The sequence below is a fragment of the Bos indicus x Bos taurus genome, chromosome 11 (assembly GCF_003369695.1).
Source record: "Bos indicus x Bos taurus breed Angus x Brahman F1 hybrid chromosome 11, Bos_hybrid_MaternalHap_v2.0, whole genome shotgun sequence".
NCBI lineage: Eukaryota > Metazoa > Chordata > Mammalia > Artiodactyla > Bovidae > Bos > Bos indicus x Bos taurus.
This window is the reverse complement of record NC_040086.1, coordinates 3,859,639-3,874,420: the sequence shown is the minus strand read 5'-3', so window position 1 is coordinate 3,874,420 and position 14,782 is coordinate 3,859,639. Positions and strand designations below refer to the sequence as shown.

The 14,782-nt window shown below is 37.5% G+C and overlaps 1 protein-coding gene across 2 annotated transcripts in view; it reads left to right on the top strand.

Moving 5' to 3' along the window:
- The window catches only part of MGAT4A (alpha-1,3-mannosyl-glycoprotein 4-beta-N-acetylglucosaminyltransferase A), a 126,327-nt gene that overhangs the window by 47,103 nt on the left and 64,442 nt on the right, over positions 1-14,782 (top strand). For both annotated transcript variants that reach the window (XM_027554657.1, XM_027554658.1), the window contains exons 3-4: positions 7,393-7,560; positions 8,941-9,081. In XM_027554657.1, the coding sequence (XP_027410458.1) occupies positions 7,393-7,560; positions 8,941-9,081 (309 nt within the window). The remainder of the gene's footprint in view (positions 1-7,392; positions 7,561-8,940; positions 9,082-14,782) is intronic.

Below are 14,782 nucleotides of genomic sequence, written 5' to 3'. Positions count from 1 at the left end.
AGGGGGGGAAATATGTGAAAGAAGAAGTGAGAGGTGTGAAGTGTGTGGCTGAAAATGAAAGGTCCAAAAAGACACAAAGAAGAATTTGGAAAGAGTTTTACAGAAGAATAGGAGGGGGAAAAGGTGGGAAATGAGGAAAAGAGGAAAGTGAAGCGAGGGAAGAAAGAATCATGAAATTGGTCATAAAAGGGGTAGTCATGTCCAGCTAGCACTTTCATTAGTAGAGCCAGTCCACTGGGTAGAATTGATAGAATTGATTAATTACCAGTATTATTATTTTTAAGTAAAGATGATTCTAATGAATAAAATGCTCTGTCTTGAAAGATTCTTCGTAGAAAAATATATACCATTATATATTTCACTCAGTCACCATTATATAATTCACTGACTCTGCGAATTCTCCAGGCCACAATACTGTTGTGGGTAGCCTATCCCTTCTCCAGAGGATCTTCCGAACCCAGGAATCAAATTGGGGTGTCCTACATTGCAGGTGGATTTTTTACCAACTGAGCTATCAGGGAAGCCCCTATATTTTAGAATACAAATGTTTTTTTTTTTCCTTTTGGGAGCAAAGCGACACCTTTATGGAAAATGTCTGCCAGTAAGTTTAAGTTCTGAAGGAAAATAGTTAATAACCATCTGGTGATTTTTACCCTGAGTTCCTTACAGCTTATTGAATTTGACAAAATCAGGTTGCATAAAATCATTTATATTTTTTAGAAGTAAAGAACTATTGTTATGGCTAAGTACCTTTATCCCAGGTTATGCAAATTATTGTTTTTCTTCTCATTTCACAATGATAATGGACTTTGGGACTTGATAGTAAAATTCCTAAAGAGAGACTACCCTGTCTTCAAGGGAAATCAAGGGAAGTGATTGCAACTATTTAGACGAAGATAATATTTCTAAGAAAGTGTGGGTGATAGGTATATGCAACATCATTTTATATCTTAAGGTTTTGTGCTTTACAAGGTCAGTGGATAGATTTTTACCTGTTAAACCTCTACTTGGAAGTTTGTTTTGTTTTGAATGACATCATTAATAATTATATTACTTTAGGGGACAACTTACAAATAGTGATCATGTTCCAGAAGACTCTTCAACCGTAGCATATCTGTTATTCACTAGGGTCCTGTTGTATAAGCATAGTGAAAACATCATGTAAGGGAACAAATTGAATTATAGTCTTTGTTTTAATGTAAATAAAATATTTGGTTCTCTATATCTGTGAGCCCCATTTTCCCTTTTGAGTTTAGAAGGGTACAAGTTCTCTTCACAGTTCATGTTTATGTGATGGGTTCTGACTGAAAGACTCCAAAAGTAGGCAGTGATCTTGTTCATTCCTGTAACTCTTAAAAGAGACCTTGGAAATAGGTGTTGGCTGAACATTTCAAAATCCTTTCTGTCCCCAGGTGTAACTTCAGAATTTTTTTTAGAGCGGTGTATTTATTTAGCTGTGTCAGTCTTGGTCGCAGCACATGGGATCTTCGTTGCGGCCCGTGGGCTCTTTAAGCTGTGGTGCTCAGGGTCTTTAGTTGCAGTGCACGGGGTTAGTTGCTCCCTGGCATGGGGCATCTTAGTTCCCTGACCAGGGATCAAACCTGCGTCCCCTGCATTGCAAGGTGAATTCTTAACCACTGGACCACCAGCGAAGTCCCTGAATTGAGGATTATGGACCTAAAATTTTTGATGAACCCCTCTTCTCCTTGGAGCTCTTAACATCTCATCTCTTGAGAGATGAGAGAAGAGATCTTGGGACCCCAGGAATTACATAACAGTGAGTGCCCCGAGTTTTCTTTTTGCTTCTTACATGAGGAGAGAAGGGGGTAGGGGGCAGAACAGTATTAATTTGCAGGCTGCTGGAGTCTAGACCTACGTTGAGGACAGTATTGGGTCTGTCAGTGCTACTCACCCAGTGGCTCAGCATCAACTTGGAGCTTGTTAGAGATTCTCAGGCCCTGTGTCAGACTGGAGAAGGAAATAGCAACCCACTCCAGTATTCTTGCCTGGAAAATCTCATGGACCAAGGAGCCTGGTGGGCTACAGTTCATAGCATCACAAAGAGTCGGATACAACTGAGCATACACATGTCAGACCTACTGAATCAGAATCTTTGGAGGATGGGGCCCGAATTTTATGTTTGACAGGCTCTTTCTGGTGGTTCTGATGCACAAAAAGATTAGAGAAACAGTGAGATACCACATCTTGTTTGTAATTTTTAGCTATCCATTCTCCTTAGAAATGTCTTCAGTTTCTGTTCTTATAACCTGTTTCATTCAGTCTCCTGTCTTTGACTTTTCTAGGCTTTTAGTCTCCTAAACTATCTTCTGAATCCAGTTCTTTCATTTTTTTCTTTAAGAGATCTGTTCATGGGAAAGTGTCCATAATTTCATGTAGGCCTTCTCCTTTCTGTTTAAAAATGGTTGTATAAGAATGGTGAATGTGGAATAAGATGTTGTCAAAAGCAGTGACTTCCTGAAGTGTGCAGCTTGTTAAATTTTAGAATCTGTTACAGGGAGTTTTTCATATATTTAAGAAAAATTTTTTCTGTATGAAATAGTTCAGTGTGGTTACCAAAGAACAGAGGGATGGATCAGATGGTTTGTCAACCTTCTTTCCAGTGCCAGAATTTTATTATTTAATAAATACTAAAATAATTTAATTTCAACATAAAAAGCCAGTTTTTAAATGTTAAATTAAGTAGTACCACCCAACATCTTGCTGATAACAATGAAAAAAATGTTTTATGTTTGACTTTTATGTACTACATGTTGGATATTAGTTATTAGTGCTTCTTTATGTTTTCATCTGTAGATTTATAGATTTACTATTTATTTATAGATTTTTAAATTGAATTGTTGAGTCTGAAGCTATTATTGTTGAACCGTATGAAATTACCATTTTTTTTGGTCAAAAATGTTCAAACACCGGCAATTTTATACGGTTCAGCTAGTAATTCTTTGAAAACCTAAAGGTACTGTTTTCATTGGACAACTGACTTGATTACTGATTTGAAGAAATGAAAGTGGTTTCTTTAGAAATTTTGTATGTTTCAGATTCTTAGGTTCACGGAATGTGATTTATACTTTTAATGTCTAATGTGGGTATGTGCTTTTCTACAATTAAGAAAAAAGAAGCTAGATTCAGTCTTCAATAAAAACAAACCAGTGACCGAAACCAGGGACTTTCAGTAAGGTTGTGTAAAAGTTCCCTCATGGCTTCCTGCCGGCTTCTCCCATAGAAACTGATTGATATGATTCAAAGAAATACAAAAATAAAAATTTTGTCAGTAACATTGAAAACAGGACATCATCAAACACATATCACTAATTTGATGAAGTTTTTTCTCTATTATGATAGAGTTTGAACTTTTTCTGAGCGCTGGTAAGCCACTCTCCCCAAGAGAGTAGGGTGGTACTATGGAAAATATGCGTGGAGAAAATTCTGGAAGTCACTAGTAATGCTGTGTTCGGGTGGACAGTGGAGGATACGCTGGGAGGGATGGTTGTAGGAAAACCATGTGTGACTGTTCCCTGATTAGAAGAGTCAGTGGTGTCCCTTAGAATTCCAAGCACGACTAGCTGAGAGCTTTACTGCACAAAGTCTTAAGTTAGGTAGTGTAGACTTGCTCTGATGTCATGGAGAGAACACTTTTTAAAATTTATTGTATTAAAGTGTACTTGATTTACAGTGTTGTGTTAGTTTCAGGTGTACAGCAAACTGGTTTAGTTATACACATACATACACACATTCCTGTTTAGTATTCTTTTTCATTATGGTTTATCACAGGGTATTGAATAGAGGTCCCTCTGCCCTACAGTAGGACCTTATTGTTTATCCATTCTCTATAATAGTTTGTATCGGTTAATCCCAAACTCCCAAGAGAGAACACTTTTAATATGAAAGGGTGGAGTTAGAAGCAAAGAACAGACAGGAGATGACCCATTTTGAGCACTTTGATAGCTATGTGCTGTGGAGTAAGAGTAGCCGTAGCGTCTGAATCTGAAAGAAAATATGTGTGACTCTCAACCCAAGACATCTTTTCAAAAGCATGGCTTTTGAAAGCCAAAGTAGGGGGTGCAGATTGGAATTTGGAGTGGGGGTTTTTCCTCTGATGGCACTGGCTGGTCTCCCTGCTTGGTGAGGCTGGCCTCTGGGAAGGTAGTTTGCAAAAGTACCAGACGTGCATGAGGGCAGAGAGCGGCCTCAGGTCCACATCCCTCCTACCACAAAAGAGCTGCTGAAAGACCGAACCTGTATGCCATCCCATCCTCCTGCTTACTTTTTAAAACTTCTTATTTTTAAAAAAGTTTCAACTAAGATGAAGTTATAACTTCTCTATGCATTTTACGTATTGTGAACCTGTTGCCTCTTATTGTTTTATCTATCTGTAGAAACTTGTTTCTTTTCAGAACCAGGTGAAAGTTCATTACAGAAATCATGCCTTTTTACTCCTGAATAATTTTATTTCCTAAGAACAGGGAATTCTCTTATGACAGTCAGGTGTCAAGTCTTAAAAATTTATGCACCAAGTCTTAAAAATTTATGCATACTCTGTAGTCTTCTTTTTTTTAAAAAAAATCTTTTCACCACACCATGACGCATGTGGTATCTTAGCTCCCTGACCAGGGATGGAACATGCGTCCCCTGCGTTGAAAGGTGAAGTCTTAATCACTGGGCTGCTGGGGAAGGCCCTGTCATCCGTCTTCTACTGGTTTGTCCCAATAGTGTTCTTTATAGCATTTTTTTTCCTGTTCCGGATCCCATCCAGGACTGTCATTTGTATTTAGTTGTATCACACATTGTTTGCCTTTCTCTGTCTTGCATCCATGTTTGATTCTCACTCGAATCTGTTATTGCTTGGACAGTTGCAAAGGGGTGATTTTCTAACATTCATCCTTTTTTCATAATTTATAAGCTGGCATTCCACTGTAAGAAACACTTTTCCATCATCTGTTAATTGTTATTGATTAAAATGGACTCACAGATTCTTACTTTATTTAGTAAGTTAGAAGTCATTACCATCAATATTTGTTTTGATACTTAAATTGCCCTGAATTTGGCCAGTGAGAGCCCCTCGGGGAGCTTCCTGTGTCCTTTTAACATATCCTGTCTTGTTCTTTAAGTTGAAGAATATTCTTTCTTTCTTTATTTGGCCATACTGCAGAGCATGTGGGATCTTAGTTCCCCAACCGAGGATCCAACCCCCTGCATTGAAAGTGCAGAGTCTTAACCACTGGACCACCATGAACTCCCTTGGCCTGCTTTTCTTTTTTAAATAACATTTTCTTACTTGACCCAAGTGTGCTCCAAGTTTATCTTAAAGTTATTTCTTCAAGGGTTCTAATCCTTTGTTAGTGGCAGGTGTCTAGAAGCCACTGTCTGGCACCTTGTAGGTGGTAAGAGGTAACGAGGGGAAGAACTCAAGGATAGTTCACGCATGCTAATTTTGGACACAGTCTGCTTGGTGTGGTCAGCCTTTTCCCCACTGTCTGCACCTGGCAGTCAGCACGGTTTTCATTTCTAGAGCCATAGAGTGCATTCTCATCTCAGAGTAAGTTCCCCGTTGCTGCTTCTAGATTTTTTTGACCCTTTAAAAACATTCTTCTACATGAATTTTAGAATGACATGTCAAAAATGAAGTTCCAAATTTTTTTGCTATTTTGAAAGGCGTTGCATTTATTATTTAGCTTAGCGTAGGGTCTATCTTTTTTATTTTTTGCAAGATTGGGTTTCCCACTTAGAATTAATAACTGAGTTAATTTTTTTCTTCCATTACAGGCTCTAGGAAAAGGCTTATAGATTTTTTTAAATTTAATTTTTTAGGCATTTAGTTTTTTATCACATAACTCTTGAGTGCCTCTTACAGTATAATTGTTAATAGTTTTGTGTTTGTGAATAGTACTTGTATAACATTTCTTTTGTTGTAAATGTACATGTATGGAAAAGTACCTAGACCATGAGTGTATAGTAATGAATTTTATATAAGCCAGGCCAATGACTTGAACCTTGTTGGCACCTTGAGACTCCCCGTATACCCTTTCCTAGTCACAACTCCTGCCTCCTTCCTTCCCTCCTACAGCCAGCAAATTAAGAAACTAAAGCTGTTTACATTGTTCAATACAAGGAAACATGACAGTTAAGCAGGAAGACCTTATTTGCCACAAAATTCTTACGTGATATCTACTGTGTGGTCCTTTATGTGAGGGACAAGGAATAAGGCAATTGACTGTTTTTAAGACTAGCTTTATGAAACAGGCAGATTTCTGTTCCTTCTGTTTCTTACTGAGTCCATCCTTAAGTAAAACTGAGATTACAATATGAATTAAAAGTAGTCTTTCCAAGATTTGTTTCATTTAGATGTCAAATTAGTAGTAGCCTTAGATTATCTAGCTTGATAGAGATGCCAAAACCGTTCTGATTTCTCTTGTTTAATGAGGTTGTGGAAATTGCTTCACCAGCCTCAGCTTCCTTTCAGTGCTGCTGATCAAGATAAATGCATGGTTTCTTTTCTGCGATCTCTCAGATTTTTGTGTCCGTTCTGTCCTGGGGCCTCTTATACACAGTGTACTTCATATTGAGCTCTCTTGTTCTGTTATTTCAGTGTCTACATTTACCCCCTTGTATTTCCCAGAGTAGGCTTTCTTGGCATGCGACTGTCTCAAATTCAAGTAACTGACTTTTAAAAAAATTGTGTTTATGTTTTTGGCTACGCCTCTTAGTTGCAGCATGTGGGATCTAGTTCCCTGACCAGGGATCAAACCCAGGCCCCCTGCATTAGGAGAGCGGAGTCTTAGCCACTGGATCACAGGGAAGTCCCTGAAATAATTGACTGTTGTCCTCTTACATCCACCTGAGTGATTTGTTAGGCATTAGGAATTTGACCCCAGTCTGGCCTGGGGAAATTTTTGCAGAATAGAAAGTACAGAAGAAATAGCCTATGGAAATGGATGGTTATGCTATAAATGTTATATTTATTATATTATTAGATATATTATCATCAGTTTCAATGATCCGTCTCTACCTTCATACAAATAGGGTCTTTATGGTTGTCTCTACCTTTTAAGAAATGATGTTGGTATCATGCTTTAAGTGTTAGTTCCAAAAACGTTGTCTTTTTCTCCCTATCTTTAGCTTTCCAAAGTGCTAATTAGAAAGTGCTCACATCCTTACAGATATTGATAGCACTGTGTTACTGGTGGCTTTGTCGCTACTTTGTTAGTTCAGACTCTTTTTTATTTTCAGTTCTGTCTCAGTGAATTCAAAAATGAGTATCTGTTTCTGAAAAGTGCAGCTTTAAAATTTCTGCTGTTCCAGTTCAGATTTGATTATAATGGTGTTTTTATGTGTTTTTTTAAGAAATGCACTAATAACGTCTAGTTTTGTTTTTAGAAAAAGTGATTGCTTATCAACGAGAATTTCTTGCTCTGAAAGAACGTCTCCGAATAGCTGAACATCGAATCTCTCAGCGCTCTTCTGAGCTCAGTGCCATTGTACAGCAATTCAAGCGTGTAGAAGCAGAAACAAACAGGAGTAAGGATCCAGTGAATAAATTTTCAGGTACAGGCACTGTTTTTTGTTTTATGGACAGATTATATTTTCAGAGAGTCGCGTGAACTACTCTCTTTGAAAGCTGTCGACGGTTGCTTACCAGCCAGCATTTGTTAACCTCTACAGAGAGAAAAATCACCACGTAAAACTCTTTCTGTTGTTGTTAATTATAAAGCAATTTCATTAATTGCTAAATTTGATTTAAAGAGAGTAATATTAAGTTACATTTCAGTTATATACGTTTCATTGACAATAGTGAAGAAACAGCCTCTTTTTAAAAACATACAATATGAGGCTAAAATTTAACTTGGTGTTTATGATCCTTTCTGTTGTGACCTGTATGGACTTCAGATGAACTCTGGGGAATCTTTGAGCTATTTGAAACAAGTAGCGCTCTTAAATATGACTTACAAGAAATAAAAAAGACATAGTTTTACAATGGGTACTTTGAATTCATAAAAGTTAAATTCCTAAAAGGGAAATTACTGAACAATAGGATAAAATGTTTTCAGGTTTTTTATGCTGTTCTGAATAGCTGAAACATTTATTATATTATCACCACAATTTTAATATATATTATATAATCTGCTAATTTAATTTGAAGGTGAATATTGTTGTCTTGTAATTTGTAATTGTTGCTTTAACATAAGATTAAACTTGAATTTCATGTATGATAGTCCTTTTGCATTTCTTCTGTGAAATTTTGGTTCTGAATTTTTGGAATATTTTAATGGAGTTTTCATATTGTTCTATATGAAATTGTTGTCGAGGCTGCCAGTCCTTCCTGCTTACTTTCTTATGTCAAAAGTTAAGTTCTAGTTCAGTGGAATTTTAAAACAATATTCCTTATCCTATCAAGGTTTTATTTTTATATTAAATGGTTCATTGGTTCCTCTCATAAAACTGAAAAATGATTTAAAAGTTATGAACAGTACCAAAGATTCTCAACTTGTGCTGTTTAAATTATTGTACTTGAATTAAAAGAAGAATCTTCCATGTGAAATTTTGGGCAAACGTAGTCGCATAAAAAAGTGGAAGCTACTGGTGGTCGTATTTATAATTATTACATTTTATGAATAGGTCACTTGTTTAAAGTCTGTCCCCTTGGGCTCGAGTTCTGACATATTACAAAGATGAGGAGTTCATGTCTCACCTTTTCATAGTACTTTAACTCACATTTTTAACTTTATTTAGACTATTCTCAATATCATGACTCTGTGAGACTCTGGTTGCAAGTGTCCATGGAAATCTGACTCACCACAGCATGAGAGAAAAATTTAGGAGAGAAAATTCTTTTAGTTTTCATATATTTTTACTGCTGTCTTGGTAGCATCCATAACATCTAAAAGTAAGATATTAGCATGGAATGATTATACTTCTGTGTTTCAGATGATACCCTAAAGATACTAAAGGAGTTAACAAGCAAAAAGTCTCTTCAAGTGCCAAGTATTTATTATCATTTGCCTCATTTATTGCAAAATGAAGGAAGCCTTCAACCTGCCGTGCAGATCGGAAATGGACGAACAGGAGGTATGTTTATTTTGTTTCCTGTTGTAGCTGCGTTGCTGGTCAGAATTGTGTCTTGGGGTATTATGTGGTATTAACTTTACTGAGGCTTTCAATGGCTAAGTCAAATATCTCTTTGTAAATGTCACATTGCACTTGAAAATACGCAGGTTATTTTCAAATATCTTTTGATACTGATTTCTAACATTAATCCACAGTGATAAGAACACACTGTATGATTTCAGTACCTTTAGACCATAAAATTGTTTTTTATCCCTGGATATATTCCAGTGTCTCCTAGTTTATAGTCTATGGGAACTTGAATTTGTAACGTACTATTGTGTGAAAATTGTATAAATCTTAATTATGTTCAGTTGGTTCACGGTACTTTTCAGGTCTACTATATCCTTCTACATTTCTGTCTCTTCATTCTATTAATTTTTGAGAGTTTGATATTGCAACTGCAACTAAAATCTTAATTTTCTAATTAAAAATAATTAAAAATAAGAGGAAAAAAGAAAAATGCACATTACTACTCTTAGTTGAATAGTCTCCATTTAAATAGTTACAAGCAAATTAAGTATTTGTATATTATATAAATAAAATTAATTTATACCAGCATCCTCGTGCAAAAGAGCCATTTGTGAATCTTGTAGCATTCAATATGCTTACTAATAAAACTTTAATAAAAGTTTTAGTTTATTAAAAAAAAAAATCACCATCTGGATAAGATGCCATAGCCATTTCATGCATTTGTTGTTTTAGACTATTTATTTATTAATAAGAATCAAATCAAAAGAAAGTAGAAGTGTTTTTAAAGTTATTTAAAACCTCTAAGGTCTCTTATAGGTTCTTTTATAGTCAGTTCTTGTTTCAGGAATGTGACATTCTCTCTCTTTTTTGAAGTTGCTTTTTCTATCCCATTTGTTAAAGATTTTTTTCATCATAAATATAATAAAATCTTAGTCAACCAGCCTCTCAGTAGTTAACATTCTTATTAAGCTGAAACTGTTTTCTAAAGATAGAAAAAGCAGGCAACTTGGGGGAAAACGACCTAGAGAACCTGCAGATTTTCTTTAAAAATCTTCCTTCCTAAATCTTTAGGCAATGGTTCTTAATATTTTTAAAGTAATACAACCCTTTAGTTATGTTAGGAAAGCTATTAACCTTCTACTTAGAAACATGCTCCTAGAAAAGTAATTTTATATGTAATTTCTGGGGTTTTGTGGAGCCCTAAAACCTATCTAGGCACTATACATGAAGAACTTCAGTTTATTTATTTTAATTATTTTTTTGTGGACTCCCCAGTGAGCCTTTTTTTTTAATTTTTAAATTTTTTGGCCACATCACTTGGCGTATGGGACCGAACCTCCTCCCCATGCGTTGAAAGCACAAAGTCTTAACCACTAGACTGCCAGAGAAGTTCCCAGGAGCTTCAGTTGTTTCAGATCAAAGAAAACTGCTTTTTGCTTACAATTCTGTTCTTCCGAGGTCAGGCTGATTAAGGAACACTACTCAGACCAGCATATCCTTCTAAGGGTAAGGAGGGAGAAGATGGTCAGGGCAGCTACTGACCTCCTCAGGAAAGGAATTCTCACATCCACCCATCCTCCCGCAGATTTAGATCTGCAATAAACAGGCACAGCGAGCACAGATGGATCAAAGGCTGTCTTGTATAACGAGGGTTCCCAGATAGTTAAGAAAACCAACATCATGAATGACTTAATGACTCACAGAGCAAGCAGACTATAATATTAAGACATATTTTCAGAGGGATTAGAGATGAAAGCTCATAAGTGACTATTTATAAAAGGATCGGTTAGACATTTTTGTGTTTTTATTTTGATATTTGTATTTTAAGTTTGCATATTGTAAGGATAGATACAGCTGAAGATCAAATTAGTGATCAGAAAGATTGAGCTGGCTGTGGAATTCTTCTGGAATGCAACATAAAGGATACAAAGAGTTCAGACCAGCATTCTGACATTTATCTAAAGAGGAATATGAGAAAGAGAACAAAGAGAGTGAGGGGGAGAAATAATCAAATAAATAGTAGAAGAAAATTTCTTTGATTGAAGAAACACATGTGTCTTCAGATGAAGGACTCACTGCTGGGCAAGGTAGTTGAAAAAAGACCCTCCACAGGTTACCTATCAGAATGGCATTACTGATTGGTAGAGGACAGTGGGTAATTCTTTAAATATTTGCTGAAGTTAAAAGAAAAAATGGGGAGACTCCTCTGGGTGTCCAGTGGCTCAGACTGTGTGCTCCCAATGCAGGCGGCCCGGGTTAGAGCTAGATCCCGCATGCCTCAACTAAGAGTTAACATGCCATGCCTAAAGCTTGTGGCAACTGCAGGCTGCAACCAAGACCCAGAGCAGCCAAAAAAAATCCATGTGCTTGTGTGAGTTTTGTTACACAAAATCAGAAGTGATTCCTAGTCTTGTGATCCTCCTCCTACTACAGGAAGAATGCTTTAGTCAAATAACCAATTATATAAACAGTTGTACAGTTAAACAGTGTTAACGATGTGAAGGATGATTTGAGAATGAATAGAAAGACTATTAAAGAGTTTAGTCTTGAAAAATACATTTGACCTGAGATCAGAGGAGTAGGTCGTTTACTGGTAAAGATGGGTGAATTAGTTTCCTGTTGCTGTGTGGCACCTTACCACAAGCTTGGCGACTTGAGACCACACAAATTTATTATCTTATATTTCGGGAGGTCAGAAGTCCCAAAATCAGTGTGTCAACAGGAGCGTGTTTCCTTTGGAAGCTCTGGAGGAAAGTCGATTTCTTTGTCTTTTCCAGCTTCTAGAGACACCTTCGTTTTTTAGTCTGTGGGCCCTTTTATCTTCAGAGCATAGCATCTTCAGATTTCCCCCTGAATCTGACCCTTTAGCTTCATTGCTACACCTTAGAGCAGTGCAGATCACTGGGCTATGCCAATACCTAAGGTAAAAACTGTTAGGGCTTTCATAGTTTACTTGGTACCTCGGTCGTGTAATCTTTTCCCACAGATCTAACAGGTAGTTCTGTGAGTAAAGGAAACCACACAGTTGCTCTGTGATCCGTTTCCAATGAGTCATTTAGTTTTTAACAAACTGAGTAATTGAAGAAATGCCAAATTAAGGTTGTTCTTGATTTTTAAAGGAAATAAGTACTCGATTGAAAACTTGCTAGAAAATTGAAGAAAACTGATACAACTGTTGATATCTCTGTCAGTTTATAAACTCCACGAGGCAGTGGCCTTAGCTATCTCATGACTGTGTTCTATTTTATTTTTTTAGACGTTTTATTTTGTATTTCAGTTCAGCTCAGTTCAGTCACTCAGTCGTGCCCGACTCTGTGACCCCATGGACTGCAGCACGCTAGGCCTCTCTGTCCATCACCAACTCCCGGAGTATACTCAAACTCATGCCCATCAAGTCAGTGATGCCATCCAACCATCTCATCCTCTGTAATCCCCTTCTCCACCTGCCTTCAATCTTTCCCAGCATCAGGGTCTTTTCCAATGAGTCAGCTCTTCACATCAGGTGGCCAAAGTATTGGAGTTTCAGCTTCAGCATCAGTCCTTCCAATGACCACCCAGGACTGATCTCCTTTAGAATGGACTGGCTGGATCTCCTTGCAGTCCAAGGGACTCTCAAGAGTCTTCTCCAACACCACAGTTTAAAAGCATCAATTCTTCAGCACTCAGCTTTCTTTACGGTCCAACTCTCACATCCATACATGACTACTGGAAAAACCATAGCCTTGACTAGATGGACCTTTCTTGGCAAAGTAATGTTTCTGCTTTTGAATATGCCATCTAGGTTGGTCATAACTTTTCTCCCAAGGAGTAAGCGTCTTTTAATTTCATGGCTGCAGTCACCATCTGCAGTGATTTTGGAGCCCCAAAAAATAAAGTCTGCCACTGTTTCCACTGTTTCTCCATCTGTTTGCCATGAAGTGATAGGACCGAATGCCATGATTTTTGTTTTCTGAATGTTGAGCTTTAAGCCAGCTTTTTCACTCTCCTCTTCCACTTTCATCAAGAGGCTCTTTAGTTCCTCTTCACTTTCTGCCATAAGGGTGGTGTCATCTGCATATCTGAGGTGATTGATATTTCTCCCAGCAATCTTGATTCCAGCTTGTGCTTCATCCAGCCCAGCGTTTCTCATGATGTACTCTGTATATAAGTTAAATAAACAGGGTGACAATATACAGCCTTGATGAACTCCTTTTCCTATTTGGAACCAGTCTGTTGTGCCACGTCCAGTTCTAACTGTTGCTTCCTGACCTGCATACAGGTTTCTCAAGAGGCAGGTCAGGTGGTCTGGTATTCCCATCTCTTTCAGAATTTTCCACAGTTTCTTGTGATCCACACAGTCAAAGGCTTTGGCATAGTCAATAAAGCAGAAATAGATGTTTTTCTGGAACTCTCTTGCTTTTTCTATGGTCCAGCAGATGTTGGCAATTTGGTCTCTGGTTCCTCTGCCTTTTCTAAAACCAGCTTGAACATCTGGAAGTTCACAGTTCACATATTACTGAAGCCTGGCTTGGAGAATTTTGAGCATTACTTTACTAGCATGTGAGATGAGTGCAATTGTGCAGTAGTTTGAGCGTTCTTTGGCATTGCCTTTCTTTGGGATTGGAATGAAAACTGACCTTTTCCAGTCCTGTGGCCACTGCTGAGTTTTCCAGATTTGCTGGCATATTGAGTGCAGCACTTTTACAGCATCATCTTTTAGGATTTGAAATAGCTCAATTGAAATTCCATCACCTCCACTAGCTTTGTTCATAGTGATGCTTCCTAATGCCCACTTGACTTCACATTCCAGGATGTCTGGCTCTAGGTCAGTGATCACACCATCATGATTATCTGGGTCGTGAAGATCTTTTTTGTACAGTTCTTCTGGGTATTCTTGCCACCTCTTCTTAATATCTTCTGCTTCTGTTAGGTCCATACCATTTCTGTCCTTTATTGACCCCGTCTTTGCATGAAATGTTCCCTTGGTATCTCTGATTTTCTTGAAGAGATCTCTAAGTCTTTCCCATTCTATTGTTTTCCTCTATTTCTTTGCATTGAGTACTGAGGAAGGCTTTCTTATCTCTCCTTGATATTCTTTGGAACTCTGCATTCAAGTGGGTATATCTTTCCTTTCCTCCTTTGCTTTTTGCTTCTCTTCTTTCACAGCTATTTGTAAGGCCTCCTCAGATACCCAGTTTGCCTTTTTGCATTTCTTTTTTCTTGAGGATGGTTTTGCTCCCTGTCTCCTGTACAATGTTACGAACCTCCATCCTTAGTTCATCAGGCACTCTATCAGATCTAGTCCCTTGAATCTATTTCTCACTTCCACTGTATAATCGTAAGGGATTTGATTTAGGTCATACCTGAATGGTCTAGTGGTTTTCCCTACTTTCTTCAATTTAAGTCTGAATTTGGCAATAAGGAATTCATGATCTGAGCAACAGTCAGCTCCCAGTCTTGTTTTGCTGACTGTATAGAGCTTTTCCATCTTTGACTGCAAAGAATATAATTAGTCCGATTTTGGTGTTGACCATCTGGTGATGTTCATGTGTAGAGTCTTCTCTTGTGTTGTTGGAAGAGGATGTTTGCTATGACCAGTGTGTTCTCTTGGCAAAACTCTATTAGCCTTTCCCCTGCTTCATTCTGTACTCCAAGGCCAAATTTGCCTGTCACTCCAGGTGTTTCTTGACTTCCTACTTTTGCATTCCAGTCC